At 42.3% G+C, this 15,342-nt stretch overlaps 1 protein-coding gene across 17 annotated transcripts in view; it reads right to left on the reverse strand.

Annotated features, from left to right (window-relative positions):
* Nucleotides 1–15,342, reverse strand: part of FOXP1 (forkhead box P1) — a 596,348-nt gene that overhangs the window by 136,671 nt on the left and 444,335 nt on the right. For all 17 annotated transcript variants that reach the window (XM_067755193.1, XM_067755190.1, XM_067755188.1 and 14 more), the window contains one exon: nt 12,603–12,701. In XM_067755193.1, coding sequence (XP_067611294.1) covers nt 12,603–12,701 — 99 coding nt within the window. Of the gene's footprint in view, nt 1–12,602; nt 12,702–15,342 lie in introns of those variants that run through there.

Genomic DNA, 15,342 nt, shown 5'->3' on the forward strand with positions numbered 1-15,342 from the left:
TTCACTCATTCATTCATCACTCACTCATTCACTAACTCATAGGGAAAGAAATATCTACAGATCGCCTGCTTTGTGCCAGGCAGGGTGCAGAATGCCACAGCTTCGAGATGTAAGACGAGGGACTAGTTCCCCTGGCTGTTAGGACAACAGAGCATGAAATCATATACAATTCAGGGAAAACAAGGATAAAAGAGAGACCAGGATGGGATTTTCAGAAGAGCATGGCCCTCATTTATGCCAGAGTGGACACATGTAGGAAAATAATGCTCCCTCACAATAACACTGATAACGATGGTGGCGGAGATGATGAGAACAGCTAACATTTATTAAGTATTTCTTGTGTGCCCTGCACTGTTGTAGGCCATTTATAATGTAGTAAAACTCAGCTAATCTTCATAACTCCATAGGATGGGCATGCGGTCACCCCCATTTTACAGATGGGAAGTCTGATGTCTTCTCATCATGTCTGGTTAACCACAACTGACTACCAGCAAAAGGACAGGCCCTGGTGCACTGCTAAAACACATACTTGAATAGGGACTGATATTAACTGAATTAAAATATAATCTGGAGTTTAACAGGTATTCATTTTCCCTTTAAAAGGAGTTTATATAATTATGAGAAGAGCTAACTTTTCTGAGAATTTACTGTGTCCCAGGCACTGGGTAAGCACTTTTCATGCATTAATCATTTAATCTGCATAATCGCCTTCAGATAGACGAGGTAATCAGTCACGTTCTCTAGATGAGAAAACGGAAATACAGAGAAGTGAAGCTACTTTTCCAAGGTCACTCAGCAGTAAGGGTAGTGCTAGGACCTCAACCTGGGAGCCTGACACCAGAGATCACACTATTAGTCATGACGTGCTTCCTCTCACCATATTCTGAAACACAAATCTCTGTAACTCTCAACCACCTAGCTGAGTTTATATGACGACCCAGTCATCATATAAAACATACTGTGCCTTTGAGGACAAATCACAGCTCATCTTTGACCACAGAGAGGTAGGGCTTCAGGATAAGAATACAATTTGCGCCATCTCAGATAAGGATATTAGGAATACATAAAAGACATGTTTAATTTTAGATAATATTTCAGTAGTTACTGCAGGACCTCTCAGGCATCCCAGAAAATAATTCCAGGTCCTTCTCTACTCTGGTATGTGATCAGCACAGACTATGTCAGGTAAGTCAGCCTTGGCAGGTAGAAGGCACACATACTGCCAACGCCAGTGCCCACGGCAGGCATGGCTAATCAACCACAGCGAACCTACAGAGGCCATCCTGGTTCAAGAATCCTTCAAACGGCATTCTAGGCAGAGCCATTTCATACCCAGAGCAAACAAAACCTCTGAGCTCTGTCTATTCTATGTGGTTTGGATTCTTAACTTTATTTCTAGAATAAATAACAATTCCTTTACGTTATCAGATAAAGAACAAACCAGACATAATTTCACCAATGTCTTATTAAAAGCAGCTTCATTAGGTCTGATGAAGCAGCTCTTCTGTATGCAGACAAGGGAGCGCCTGGCTGCAGATCCTACTTCCAGAGAAGATGGGAAGGAACTCGCTAGGCCGTAGCAATAGATATTAATAAAGAAGAAGCATGGGGCAACACAGCAGAGAATTTAGATACAGGGAAACATAGCATATCACAGAGCTTTTCGTTTCCTTCTGAAGAAAGCAGACAGAGACATAATTCTCTTGGACTTAAACTCAAACACAATTTAATCACCAGGGCCTTCTGCCTAAACGACAGGGATCAAAACAAGCAATATTTGCAATTCTGGATTTGGGGGAATCGGAAATATTATCAGATGGACTGTACTTATGTCCACCTCCTGACAGAAGGGATCATGGCTCTGAATTCCCCTCCTCCCGCTCCAGTAAGAGGACTACGGTCTTCTTCTCAGGTCATCTGATTTAATCCCTAACCAGAACACCAAGAAACTAGGAGAAGGCAACAGAATTTAGCCTTGGTATGGAAGTAAGAGTGGACCAATGAAAGTTCTTGAATAGCAGAGTAACTTGGCATTGAGGGAAAGGCTGAAAGCAGTAGGTAGGCTAGGAGATCCGCACAAAGAACAGAAGATGGTCTGAGGGGGTGGAGAAGGATAAATGATCATTTTTTGCCAAGAGCTAAGCATATCCTTCCTGAAGGTCTGAACTCTGGGACAAAGTAGCAGCAGGGGAAAACACCAAGAAAGGAATAGACAGAAGATGCCCAGTGGAAGGAAAATGGCAGATCTGGTAAGGTGGTGGGGATGAGGGAAATTAATAAGTTGATGATGACGTGTGAGTCTAACAGGGCCTGGTGACAAAAGTGATCAGCTGGATTAGAGATGATGGAAATTGCTGTGAGGGTGAGCTAAGAGAGAGCCATGAGGGGTGCAGACACGCTTGGAGTCACGGGTGCAGAGGTCCAAGAACAAGCAAAGAAGACAGAAGTGCTATTGCAAAAGACCCAAGGGACTGAACTTCAGGAAAGGAATGAACTTGGGTTCCAGAGGAGAAGTGGGAAGCAGAAAGAGAATGGTGAGGACCAGAGGGCACTGAATTCAAGAAGATTCAAAGAAGGCAATTTCCAAGAAGACGAGTCAGCCGAAGGCTGCTACGAAGTCAGACAAGTTGACGTAAGGATGGAGACATGGGCACGGAATTTAGTGACAATAACATTCAAGAAAATGATGAGGGGAAAAGCCAGATTTGGGGGGAGGTTAGGAAGGAAAGTGACTAGTTAAAAAAAAAAAAAGTTGAAGCAGCAGACAGAATATTCAGGTTCTAAAAGCTTGATAGCAAAAGAAGAGCTAGAGAAGAGCTGGGAAGGGTTGAGTCATCCAGTGTTTTTCAACTACCCGTTTAAAATCCACATTTTACCATGAACACCGATAAATGCTGAGCTCTGTCTGCTTGAATGTTTACCAAATTTCCTCAGTGGGATGTAACATAAAAGGACAAGGGCTGGCAGTCTTTGCCCAACTGTGTCCTGGCAGCTTTAAATTCTACTACTTAAGTAGTTAAAAATCTGTTCAGTTGGTGAAAGGGGAAAAGTTATGAATAGAAGTCAGCAGCCCTAGACCCCTCAGAAATGACTAGCATTCAGTCTCTGTAACTTACTGCGCAATAATTTCTAACTCAAACAATCGCAACAGCAAGGCGGCCGAAGTCCACCCAAAGTTCAGAATGGGATATGTTCTCTTTAAAATTTTGAGAGCGACTAAATATGACAACCATCTGATGTATGAAAATTATTCACAACCAAAAACAGACAGTCTGGAAATAGCCGGGATGACTTCATTTAGACAGAATTACCCAAATCTGTTTCTAATATACACAGTACACATAATAAATTTTTACAATATGACAAGGAAAACAAACTTAATAAAAGTTCCCGATCTTTTGTTACACAAGCATGCTATATCCATGCTATGTTTATAATAGTTTGCTCATGATATCACAGCTCAGTAACAAAGGCCCAAGCAATACAAAAACAGTTACTAGGCATGACATCAACTCACAACTACCGTAATTACATCGGTACACAAATTTCCCAAACTGTACATTTTCCAAACTGCTTCTCAATTTCAGCGGCTGCCTTTAGACAATTACTTGCAGAGTTGTCTGCAAGCTTTGAGTAATACCCGTCTTTCTTCTCTTTCCCAAGCGTCATTTCCCTTTAGAAAGTGCATATTTCAAGCGCAAGCACTATTTTTCAAATATGCCCGTACATATGTCCAAATTAGGAGACGGTGTGGTCTAGTGGTTAGTGACAAGCATTCGGCATCAGCAACTCTGATTCCATTCCATCCTCTGTCCCTGTTTGTGAGGCCCAGGTGGCAGCTCAGGGAGAAGAGGCAGAATGTAATGGATAAGGGCACAGATTCCTGAGCTGGACTGTTTGGGCTGGAATCCCAGCTCTGCCACTTGTCAATGGTTTGGCCCTGAGCAAGTTAATTTCTCTATGCCCCACTTTCTTCACCTGCAAAACGGGAATAATAATAGAATTTACCCTCATCCGGTTATTGTACAGTGGCTGGTTCCTAGAAAGTACAATTTAAGTGTTTGCTTTTTAATATTATTAGTTATATTTCTGGGACTCAGTTTCCTGTTTGAAAATCTGGCCTAAAGTATCCTGAACCACGGTGAATTGAGTACTTTTTCTAATGTTAGGGCAAGGGTTCCATCTAGGTCCTGTTACCTGGATATAGTGAGGTTCAGTGAACAAAGTCTGAATGAATGAAATCCATAGGTCCTGCAATACCCAAGAGTGACAGAATTCAAAAATATTACCTTATAGCAGTTGGTTTTCATCCAGTTTCTCTAATTGCTTGCTTTCATGTTCCTGCAGCTAATGCTGATAAACACCTCCACCCCAACTCAAATAATAAGTGTAGGGAAAAAAGATATTGCCCTGTGATTTCAGAAGCATGCTTCTCTAAGGACCAAACTTTTCTAGCCCATCCCATGTGCACGACCTCTGTCTCACTGGGTTGCATGGTCAGCTGGCTTTCCCGACTGGGCAGGGTGCCAGGCGAGCTCGACTACCCCCATTGTCACTTCTGGTCCTTGGTGCTTGCACCAAATGCTGTTATTCTAGGCTTCAGGAAATTTTCTAACCACTGGACAGGGTCCAATGCTGTGTGCTAATGAGTTTCAGATTGGAGGACTTCACTGTGCATGTGTCAGAAAAGTGCCATGGTTTCTGGTGAGGTGGGGGGAGGGAAGAAAAGGCACACAAAAAAGGAAGGAAAAAACAGTAGTTAAAAAATGCTGGCTACTCAAATTGACAGGGAACGTGACCTCTGCACTTCATCAGAAATTCCTGCAGACTTACAAAATAAAGGAGTTTGCTTTTATCACACACTGTGAGGCTCATATGGAAAAATGGAAAACACTACATCACTTGACCTCGGCATGGCCCCTTTCAACCACAGACGAATATTGTGTACAAAAATTCTAAATCAACTTAAGATGTTCCACAAAAAAAACCCTTTAATTTTCTGCATTAGGCTTGATGATTACTATTTTGGGTCTTGAGATTTTGCTTAGAAGGTTCACACAGGAAAAGGACTCATAATTCCAGGAAGAGTATTTTCTCACTTCGGGAATATTCATGGTCTGGCCTCTGTCGGGTGGGCACATCACGGTCTACACTTCCCTAGACTCCTTGGAAAATAATGAGCAAGCCTCACTTACCCAGGTTTGAAAGTCACCCAAGACTGAATCATGATTATTTGCTTACATTAACAGAACATTAAAACAAATTTTAAACAACTTAAGAAAACTCTAGCCATCTTTGCTTGGTGATTCACTTCTCTGGGAAGCTTCTTTCCCCGGTCAAGGCAACCAACAGGCTTGACAGCAAGACTTCTCATCATGCTATCACCGTCTACCAAAGAAGAAGCCCTTCTTAGGAGAGTCTAACTTACAGGATTTTTTTTTTTTTTAATGAGATTACATTTCTTTTTTTTTTTCTTTTTCTTTCTTTCTTTTTTTTTTTTGCCACACTTAGCACTGGCAACTTTAAAAATCCAATCCTTTCACATCCTCCAACTGTCATCAACATTTTTTTCAGACGATGTCAATAAAATTGATTGCTTGCAGTTCTGAATTCTGCTCTGCACATGGAAACAATATCATTTGTTTTAAAGTATTTTCGACGGGGGCGGAAGGAGAAACAGAACGTCAGCAAGCCCCTCCACAACATTGGGGCGGGGTGGGGAACAAACCAGAAGCAAAGTAAATGGTCGGCTGGAAACTCTGACGAACATTCCCGATATATAAACCCTAAACCTTACTGTTGTGGCGACTGATACGTCTTCCTGTCAGATATGAATGATGTTTCTGGAACGTTAATACGTTCATTCAATTCTCACTCCCTGTACTGAAAATATTCCCTACTTTGGCTCAGAGGCATCTTGACAGCTTTGTTGTAATCTTGTATGTGAGCCCTCAGACGACACAGTTGTTGAGATGCCTCATACCTACAAGCAATCTGTTGCTTTTACAAGTTTAATCGAGGTATGAGGGATATGATGGTGGAACCACATCGACTTGACATATTCAACTCAGTTGTCTATCAGAGAAACCACTCTGGGTGGTGGCAGACTTCCATGATGCTCAGCAACTGTACACACTTCTAACTCCCTAATCTGTAATACTACCAAATACAGCTTGGGCTGTTTTTTTTTTTTCTTCCTCCCCTTTTCCCGAAGCACAAGTGTACGACCAGCAAGGGTCCGACAGTGTTATTCCTAATTACCTTTTTTTTCACTCTTGATCTTGTGGCTCTCATAATTAGTTACCTGGGGCTGCAATCCAATTTGAAGTGATGACAAGAAAGTGATCCATGAAAAAGTAATAAGTTAAATCCAATTTCAGCCTTCCTCTAATTAAATGCACATGGAACTAATGACTCCAACCCTAGCATTTCAGTGATAATGGTAATTAGCAAGGTGGGAGTTGCTCTCTTTTTCAACACTGGAGGTGTAAACCACAAGGTAAAATGTAGGAGCACTCTTAATTACATGTGTCATTTTGTCAGCAATTTACACATTTTTGACCAGTCAAGTATGTTTTTTTCCCCCTGTTCCTCCCAACCTCCTAGCCCCAACAATGATTATAACATACTATTTCCATGTTCCAGCACATGGAAGCTCACAGGAGCATTTCAGCCTAGAGAATAAGAAATAACGTTTTCTTCGCCCTTGTTCACTGCTGTGATACACACACACACACACACACACAGCGACAATTAGGATAATTATGCAGATCTTATTCCTCTTAATTGAAATCCAGATATTTACAGTGGAAATTGGTTTCTGTTGGTTGGGCTTTAGTTTTGCCTACGCTATGAAAAATACAATAGTTTGCTTATTGATGGAAAACATGGCACTCAGTAGATGCTGAGTAAATACACGTTGAAGGAGAAGCAATAATTAACTTCCTGATAACACACTGGTTTTCGGTGGTCTTAGAACACCTGGCTTTCCAGCCTGGTTGTCGCTGGATGTTTCCAGCATCCAGTTGTCACTGCCTGTGTGCTCTGTAGCAAGTCACTTAACCTCTCGGAAGTTTCACTTTTCCTCATCCACAGAATGGTTCATGATAGTTCTACACCACAGAGTAGCCATGGGGCTGGTCCATAAACCTGAACTATCTTTGCAGATAGGGACATAAGCACGTGCTTACACTTCAAATAGCGGCATCACATTTGCATTTTAATGTTCAGATGCGTGTAAGCAAAGTGACCATATAATTAAATGTCCAAACTGGGATACTTTGAAGAGTGAGAGTGATTAATAAGTACACTCAGTCAACAGGCATAGACTAAGGCTGTCCTGGGCAGACACAGGATCACCTTATATACAGCTGAAGTTGAAAAGCAAAAATGAGGGAACTCGTCATATCACAACTCACATGAAGACTCTGGTGGCAAGGACAAAACACATTATTTTGGAAAAAATTTTTTTTTCCAGCAACAGTATTGAACCTGGGCAAACAGATGGACTTCTTGAGCTTCATGAAACCCTTGACGCAAAATTCTGTGTGCATGTGCGTTTTTCTAGGAGGGGATCCTGTTTCTCTCATATTTTTAATGGTGCGCGTAATCGGAAAGACTTGATAACCACTTTAAAGCATCATTTCTATGTTATCGTTTCTTATCCAGACTTATTTTTGAGGGTTTGGGGATTCTCCAAACTTGTGTGATAACAGCGAAATCTTAAAAGGTACCAAAATTTCAACACTTCATATCAATCTCATGCCAGGGATGCAAATTCTAGACAATGTTAACTGCAAACATCAAAAAAAAAAAATCTGCCTCCCTCTCCTGAACTATTATGAACTTTACTAATTCAGCGCATAGGGATATCTTTTAAGGGTATTTCCAAACCATTCCATTTCACTATCCACCACAAAATCATAGTTTCCCTTTAAAGGTTTCCTCTTACCAGTTTATTCCTCAGTGAATAACGTGGAAATGATACGAGGTACTAAGATTATATGTGGCATTAATGCCAAGCAAAATGCTGCCTAAAGCACGTTTTATATAACTGCAAATAAAAATGTGGAAAAAAACACCTGCTGAATCTTGCATTTTAACTTCCTCCACTTAAAGCACGAGTCCTCATTACCATCCTGAGCTTCCAACCGGATGAAAAGGCAGACCCTTCCAGTGAATTCCACCAGCCCTCCTTCCAGTGAAACGGCCCCCTGGGTGAGGGGCTTGCACACGAGATAACCTTGGAAGGAGGGGATGGGACAGGAGAGAAAAGTATCAGATGACTGCTTTCAAGTTCAAATTCCTTCTACACGGCCTGAAATGGTGGTCAGCTCTCCTCGGTAAGCAACACACCAGGTTTACTTTCTTTCTTAACTTGAATGCTGCCAGAGTACACATGTACTTTTACTTTCTTAGGAGAAAACGTGTCATTTGATTTCCTTCCAGTTTATGTCCTTGTGCCAACAACTAAAATGCTTAGAGAACCCAAATGAATGACTACCAGAAACGGTGGTCAAAGTCCCAAAATGTGATCAATAAAATTGCTCACAAATTAATCTTCAGCCGGGAAAGTTACACATTTTCGAGGTTATGAGCGCACCTGCACTGTGAAGCATTTATTTCACTTGTTTTAGCAATCTTCAGAAGTATATAAATATTTATAAAAGGAAGCCTACTATTTTTACTCACATATAATTTTCTTTCTGTGGCGAAACCTGGTTAATTCTTTCACAGCTCAAGCATCCTGCAGGCAGGGTCCTGTCTCCTAGGCATTTTTACATCTCTGAACAGCAGCCTGACGCCCTGCAAGCTGTGGCTGTTCTAGAAACGTTCACTGAGTTGCATTTAATTAATTCAGATCCTTCTGAGGCTGAATTTATGACGGGGCCAATTTCCAATTTTCACTTGTACCATTCATAAAAAAATTTGCAAAGCAAATTAATAGACCAAGTAAGGAGCTATTTAGGTTACTAAGTAGGATATTTTTCAAGAACTTCAGAAGCAATATCTGTACCCAATTCATGCCTTCACCATAAACTACAGTGTCACCCAAGAACGCGACCAGTTCGGATTTAGTTCAGTATGTGTATCTGCAAAGAGCGTCATGTCTCACTTATTTACTCTCATTTCGCTGAAATTAGTCCAAATTGGTGATGTTTGACTACATTTTATGATCTCTGTCGAGTAACCACTTATAGCCTCCTCTAACTTTCCATTTTCTTTTGTTTGTATCATCAGCCTCTGAAACTGGAGAGCACTGCCAAACATAAAGCAGGGAAGTGTGAGATTTGCTTAAAATATGAGTCACAGTATATTTGGGGATTTGGGTTTCTTTCTTTTTTTTTTTTTCCTCAAGCTATCAGCAGATCAAATCCTTCTTCCCTGTCAAGCCTTCCTCTATGCGGAAGATCTGAAATTTGCTAAAATAGGTCTCTCGGTGTAGAAGGGTAAGGAGATCAGAGATGAACACTGTTAAGATTTGCTGTAGGATTTCCCTTTCATGTCAGAGCCGCTCTGGCTGAGATGCCCCAACAAGGACATGGCTCGACAAGATGGATTTAAATGTGAAGGTTATTCCTTCCACGAATCACCAAGTCTACCTAAGTATTTTTATAACAAGGTAATATGCCATGTGGCCTAGGTTAGTTAATTTTTCCTCTCTGTTTGTGGAAGGTCAGCCAACCCAATAAAACTTAGTGAATTTGCATGACCCTACCAGGCAGCTGAGGAGACAACAGTCTATGATGCACTTGCATGTGTGTACACACGTACGTACAGACACACACACGCGCACACACACGCACACAAACACACACACAGGTCAACCAACTCTCCCCTCCACCCAACCCCGGAATCAACTCTTAAGACTGGTCTAAATTCTTTGCTTGTCAACTCTCCCACTGAGGGGACAGGAAAGGATTCAAAACATCTTCTTTAGCAAAACCAGCATCCAAGATGGCCCCCTCGTCCCACACTTTTCATACAGACTGAAGCGCTCCGCAGAATGCGTTAGGCTGGTTTTGACGCTATCCTTTGCCAGGAAAAACAAAGCCCTCTGTATCATACTCTCCTGGGGGCTAAAAGACTTCTAACGGGCAAGAAGAAGAAGAGCCCCCCGAAGGAAATCCCCTAAAACTTGACTTCGTATATTTAGCCCTAAAGGAACTTCACTCACCTTGGAAAAGAAGTTACCTAAAAATGCCCTATGTTTTTTAAAGTTTTTTTTTTTTTTAATATGCTATCTGTGTTAACATGTAATGGGTTTACTATATTTCTATTTATTTATATTTTTATTTTTGGCTGTGTTGGGCCTTCGTTCCTGTGCGAGGGCTTTCTCTAGTTGTGGCAAGCGGGGGCCGCTCTTTATCGCGGCGCGCGGGCCTCTCACTATTGCGGCCCCTCTTGCTGCGGAGCACAGGCCCCAGACGCGCAGGCTCAGCGGCCATGGCTCACGGGCCCAGTTGCTCCGCGGCACGTGGGATCCTCCCAGACCAGGGCACGAACCCGTGTCCCCTCCATTGGCAGGCAGACTCTCAACCACTGCGTCACCAGGGAAGCCCGCCCTATGTTTTTTTACAAAGCATCTAGAAAATAAGTCTAGTCTAAAAGATTACAAATGATATTCAATACTGAAGAGCAGTTCGTTAGACCATGTATGTGTGTCCTTTTTGAAAATTCTCTCTAACCAAAGCACTACGATATGTGAGATTCTGTCCCCGAATAATATACTGTTATTTTTCCAACGCATTCGAGGTCTGATAAATTCAAGAGGACTCATAGTATTTTTAAGGCTGTGAGAGCTCCAAGGGGGAGGCAAAAAGAATGGACAGTCATTTGAATCACTGAATGACAGGCTGGGCTAGCTCCCTGTATACATTAATAAATTAGAATTTTAATTGTGTCTCTGTCTGCAGGAGATGCCCCGGTACTTTAATATGTACCAACAATTGGCTATGTTCTGGAATCTGCAATGTGGCCTCCGCTGCTGACCTCTGAAGCACAATTCCCAGTCTGACTACGGAAACTGTTCAGTTTGATCCTTTCAACTTATTTGAATCCTGACAAATAAGCTCACAGCTGAAAGGTCAACACAGTCATATTTCATCCTCCAGAGCTGTTCTTAAGGCATCTGCACAACAAAGCACTGCTTACAGCACCTGACATGGGACCTCAGTGGCACTGGACCTCATTAAAAATGTCCCCAGCATTCACACACATGAAAAGGCATATGGGTTGGTGGTGGCTGACCAAATAAAATGCTTTTGGAAGTGTTGGTAAACAAGGCACATTGTCATTCAACTCTGCCAGTGAAGTGCTACTACTATCATGCTGAACTTCCTCTAGATGGTGACAATTTCCAAGCAGACGTAGAAGCACCAGAAGGTGTGGCCCAAGGTCAGTCTGATCTTTGTAGGATAATTTGGGTGCTGGTATACTGGTTCTCTCTGATCTAAGTCAACCCAAGCTAGAATTTCGGTTGACCTTGTGATCATCTTAATCGGCATCAAGTTATACCCACCAGCTCCCACTTACAAACTCCTCTCCAGAATGCCCAGCGTGGGAAACTCATCTTTGCTTCCCATTTGGGGGGATGCCCACTCTTAGCTATGAAAGTAGTTGAGCCACTTGGTACCTGCAAGTGCCCTCCCTGTCCTGGATGGGAGCATGGGATACTCCATGTCAAGTTTCTTTAAAACGTCTATGACAATTTTCTACTCCAAGTCAAAGATTCAAAGTAGATTTTTATGAACTCACTCCTTCCACTCCGCTAACCCCTGCCCTCAATGTGCCTGAAATGAGAAGCTGCTAAAACAGTCTTTTGGAGTATATTTACATAAAAAATGCTTGCCAATCTTTATTAATGATTCAGAAATATTTGGAAAACAGCCAGTGAATAATGGAGTAGGTATTACATTCATTCCTAGGTGTATTAAAAATACTGTATCGTCCTTAATCCCAGTACGTTCCTGACAGTATTGACATTTTGGGTTGAATAATTCTCTCTTGTGGGATACTTTCCTGTGCCTTGTAGGATGTTAGCAGCCTCCCCGGTCTCCCTCTACTAGATGCCAGTAGCACCCATTCCCCCGAAGTTGTGAGAACTGAAAATGTCTCCAGACACTGCCCGCTGTCCTTAGAGGGGTTAAAAAGCACTCCGGCTGAAAACCACTGCACTAAAGTAACGTGTGTGTGTGTGTGTGTGTGTGTGTGTGTGTGTGTGTGTGTGTGTGTGTGTCCCATTTCCAGACAGATCACAAGAGAATGAGTGACATATGTGAGTACTATGGACTTTTCCTCATTGGTTAGCCACACTGCCTAATAAGCAACCCATGGCAACAACTCCTCAGCCTCCGATTAAATTGTCTCATTAGATTTGTTTACTCCCAACAACAAAAATGTTGGTTGAACAGACATTTTCCCCCCAAATGTCATGTTCTAGCGTTAAACAGAAAAATGAACTTTTTTGCAGAAGATTTCCTTACGGGATTTGCAATTCTCAACACAATCCACTTCTGAATGGCTTATCAGCTGTCCCAAAGTGTATCATCAACTTAAAGGAAAAGAAAGAAGAAAAAAGAAAAAAAAAAAAGACTTGCTACCTGAAGGGCTGGTTGTTTGTCATTCCTCTTGGGAGACTTTAATCCACTAACTTGCTGCTGTTGCTGCTGGAGAAGAAGCTGTCTTGCCACTTGAAGCGCCTGGAAGGAAAAATGGAAGGAAAACGTTTGTGTTACTACACAGGTTCAGGGCCTCCTTCGCAAAAAAGTATTCTAGGAAGGACACATGAGGATGAGATCTTGACTTTTCCATTTCCGGGCAAAAGAAACAGCAAACCAAACTTCCCACCAGTCTAAGTTGGAAAACTTTCCAGAATGTGTTTACATTTTCTTAGAGTTAGCCAATTCCATCCACAGTTCCTCAGGCATAGCAGTCCTTCTGAGCAGACACTTGATTCCTACCATAAATCTGACATGAAAGGCAGAGTATGAATGATTGGGACTTTGAGGAAGGAGGGCAGAGAGAGGCCAGGAGGAACCTGGGCAAAGCCAGAAACTTCGGAGACAATGAAGGGCTCCTTTCAAAGGTCCCTTCATACGCCTCCAATTCTTCTCGTGGCAGCTAGGCAACTCGAGTTGAAAGTTAACACTTTCACCTCATTTGAGTCCAAATAAAGAGGAAAAGCTAAGTGGTGGACCACACTGTGGGTGAAGTTATTTGTGAAGGAAGATCAAAACAGGGTGACCTTGATGGACTACGTACGAAAAAATCTTGGCCAATCTGACCCCCAAGTCCACTCAAAGGGTACCTTACACACTTGTGAATAAAACTGACTGTGTCAAACACACATGGGTCCTTCTGAGCTTACACCACGGGCTGGTTTTTATTTAAAGCTAGAAACTGGGGAGGTGCTATCGACTGGAGATAAAACCAAAGGAGAAAACGAGACTCCTCCAAAGGCAGAACACTGACCAATGACTGACCGATCTTTTTTGAAAGCTCAAATAAAAAAGTATGTCATCAATAAATCCTCATGCAGTCATTCAGGGACAAAGGACTTAACAGGAATAACTGCTAGCCCCACCTTTCCAAAGAGGACAGCAGGATTGGCAACGGAACACTGAAATCTGCAGACATTGTGCTAGAAAATCACACGAGAAGTTAGATTATTTGAATCAATTCAGCTGAGAACCAAAAATGTACATATGGACAAGATGTTGAGAAGGCTCATTAAATGATGCGCCTGGAGTTTAGAGACAAAACAAGATTTACTGGGGATCACATCAATAATCATTGCTACATGATAACTCATTATTTGTGCCTGAAAGAAGGTTCACACACAGACGGGGTCAAAGTATCGAAAAGACCTGACACTATAATCTTAGAAAGTGTGAAAATGGGCTAATGAAGGTAGTGTGTTCCTCAAAGAGGAACAGATGTCATTTACATAAGAAAACAGTGTTTATAGTTCTAGGAAAAGTTAGAGTGACACGGTGCAGTGTGGAAAGGCAAGATGGTACGGGGTTTCCCGTGCAGCAAACTCAGGGGAAGGGCAATGAGAGTGGTCAAGGGGGCTACTGTTCACGAAAGATGCCTAAAAATGTTGCATCAGCAAGAGGAGTACTTCTCCTCAAAGGACAATCTAACTAAACCGAGCTCATGACTGTACCGTTGTCACAAAGAATATGTTTAAGACGCTATGTAAGGTTGCGTGGTGGCTTCGTGCCTAAGAGGTCCAGAGGGAGGAAATGAAACATACGCACAGATAAAGAAACGGGTGACCAAGAAAAGATCTTGGGAAAGCTGGACCCCTCCGATCTCACCTCCCTACTGCACCCACCCTTCTTAGCCCTTCAGTAGCCTTCTGTCTACTGAACTCACCACGACCAGCCCTTCAGATGGAACGGACAGGCTATTTCATCTGGGAAGGGAGAGGCGTGTTCGAGAAAGCCTGCCTGCAAGAGCCTTGAGAAGAGAGGCTGTCTGAGAGGGGCATCTGGAAGCCAAGACGCCTGGGAGAGTTGCCTGAGACTCCAGCCTGCTGTCTCCGAGGAGGATTCACCACCATCACTGGACTCCGGGTTTCCTTGTCTCCTTGGAGACGCTCAGTACATGCGTAGGTGTAAAAGTGGGCAGAGTGAAGATTTCATTTATATCATATAAGAAAAATAGTCCCGTTGCAAGGTGCCTGCAGGAGCAAAGAGCCTCTCCTCCTACTGTATACGTCCTCTTAGCTATTTTCCATGAAGGTTTTATGGCTTTTTAATGTAGGAAAGGGAACTGTTATATATTTTAAGTGCTACCTTCAGAGCTCCCAGAGTCACAGACTGATGAGCCAAGAAGGGTCTGGCTGCTGGTTGGAAAGGCAGACGGAAGGTCTGTAGATGACAACGAAAAGATCGTGCGGAGAAAGATACGGTGGGGAAGAGGAGAAAAGTTAGGCACATTCAAGACCAAAACAGTGCAAGCAAAGGAGATCAGAGTAGCGGCAACTCCGCAGGGTCACAAATCTTTGTTGAAATAATTTACCACGTTTCACCAAATACCTGGAGAACAGGGACTCAACTTTCAGGTACTCAAGTCTCCGAGAATCTATACAGTGAGCTCCTCATTTAAGCAAAAGACATACTAATAAGTGTCCTTTAAAAAAATGTACATACACACAAACCTATTCTTCTATGAGCAAGTTCTCACAAACACACTTCAGCAAAATAAAGTAGAGGACTCAAATTTAAGTTTGCAACAAATGTTTACTAAGCTGGCTCTATACATTTCAAAATTAGCTACTGGAATCCTTGCAATTTTTTCTGCTGGGTTGAGGGAAAAAAAGTCGTTTATGTG

The sequence above is a fragment of the Pseudorca crassidens genome, chromosome 10, assembly GCF_039906515.1.
Source record: "Pseudorca crassidens isolate mPseCra1 chromosome 10, mPseCra1.hap1, whole genome shotgun sequence".
Taxonomy (NCBI): Eukaryota; Metazoa; Chordata; class Mammalia; order Artiodactyla; family Delphinidae; genus Pseudorca; species Pseudorca crassidens.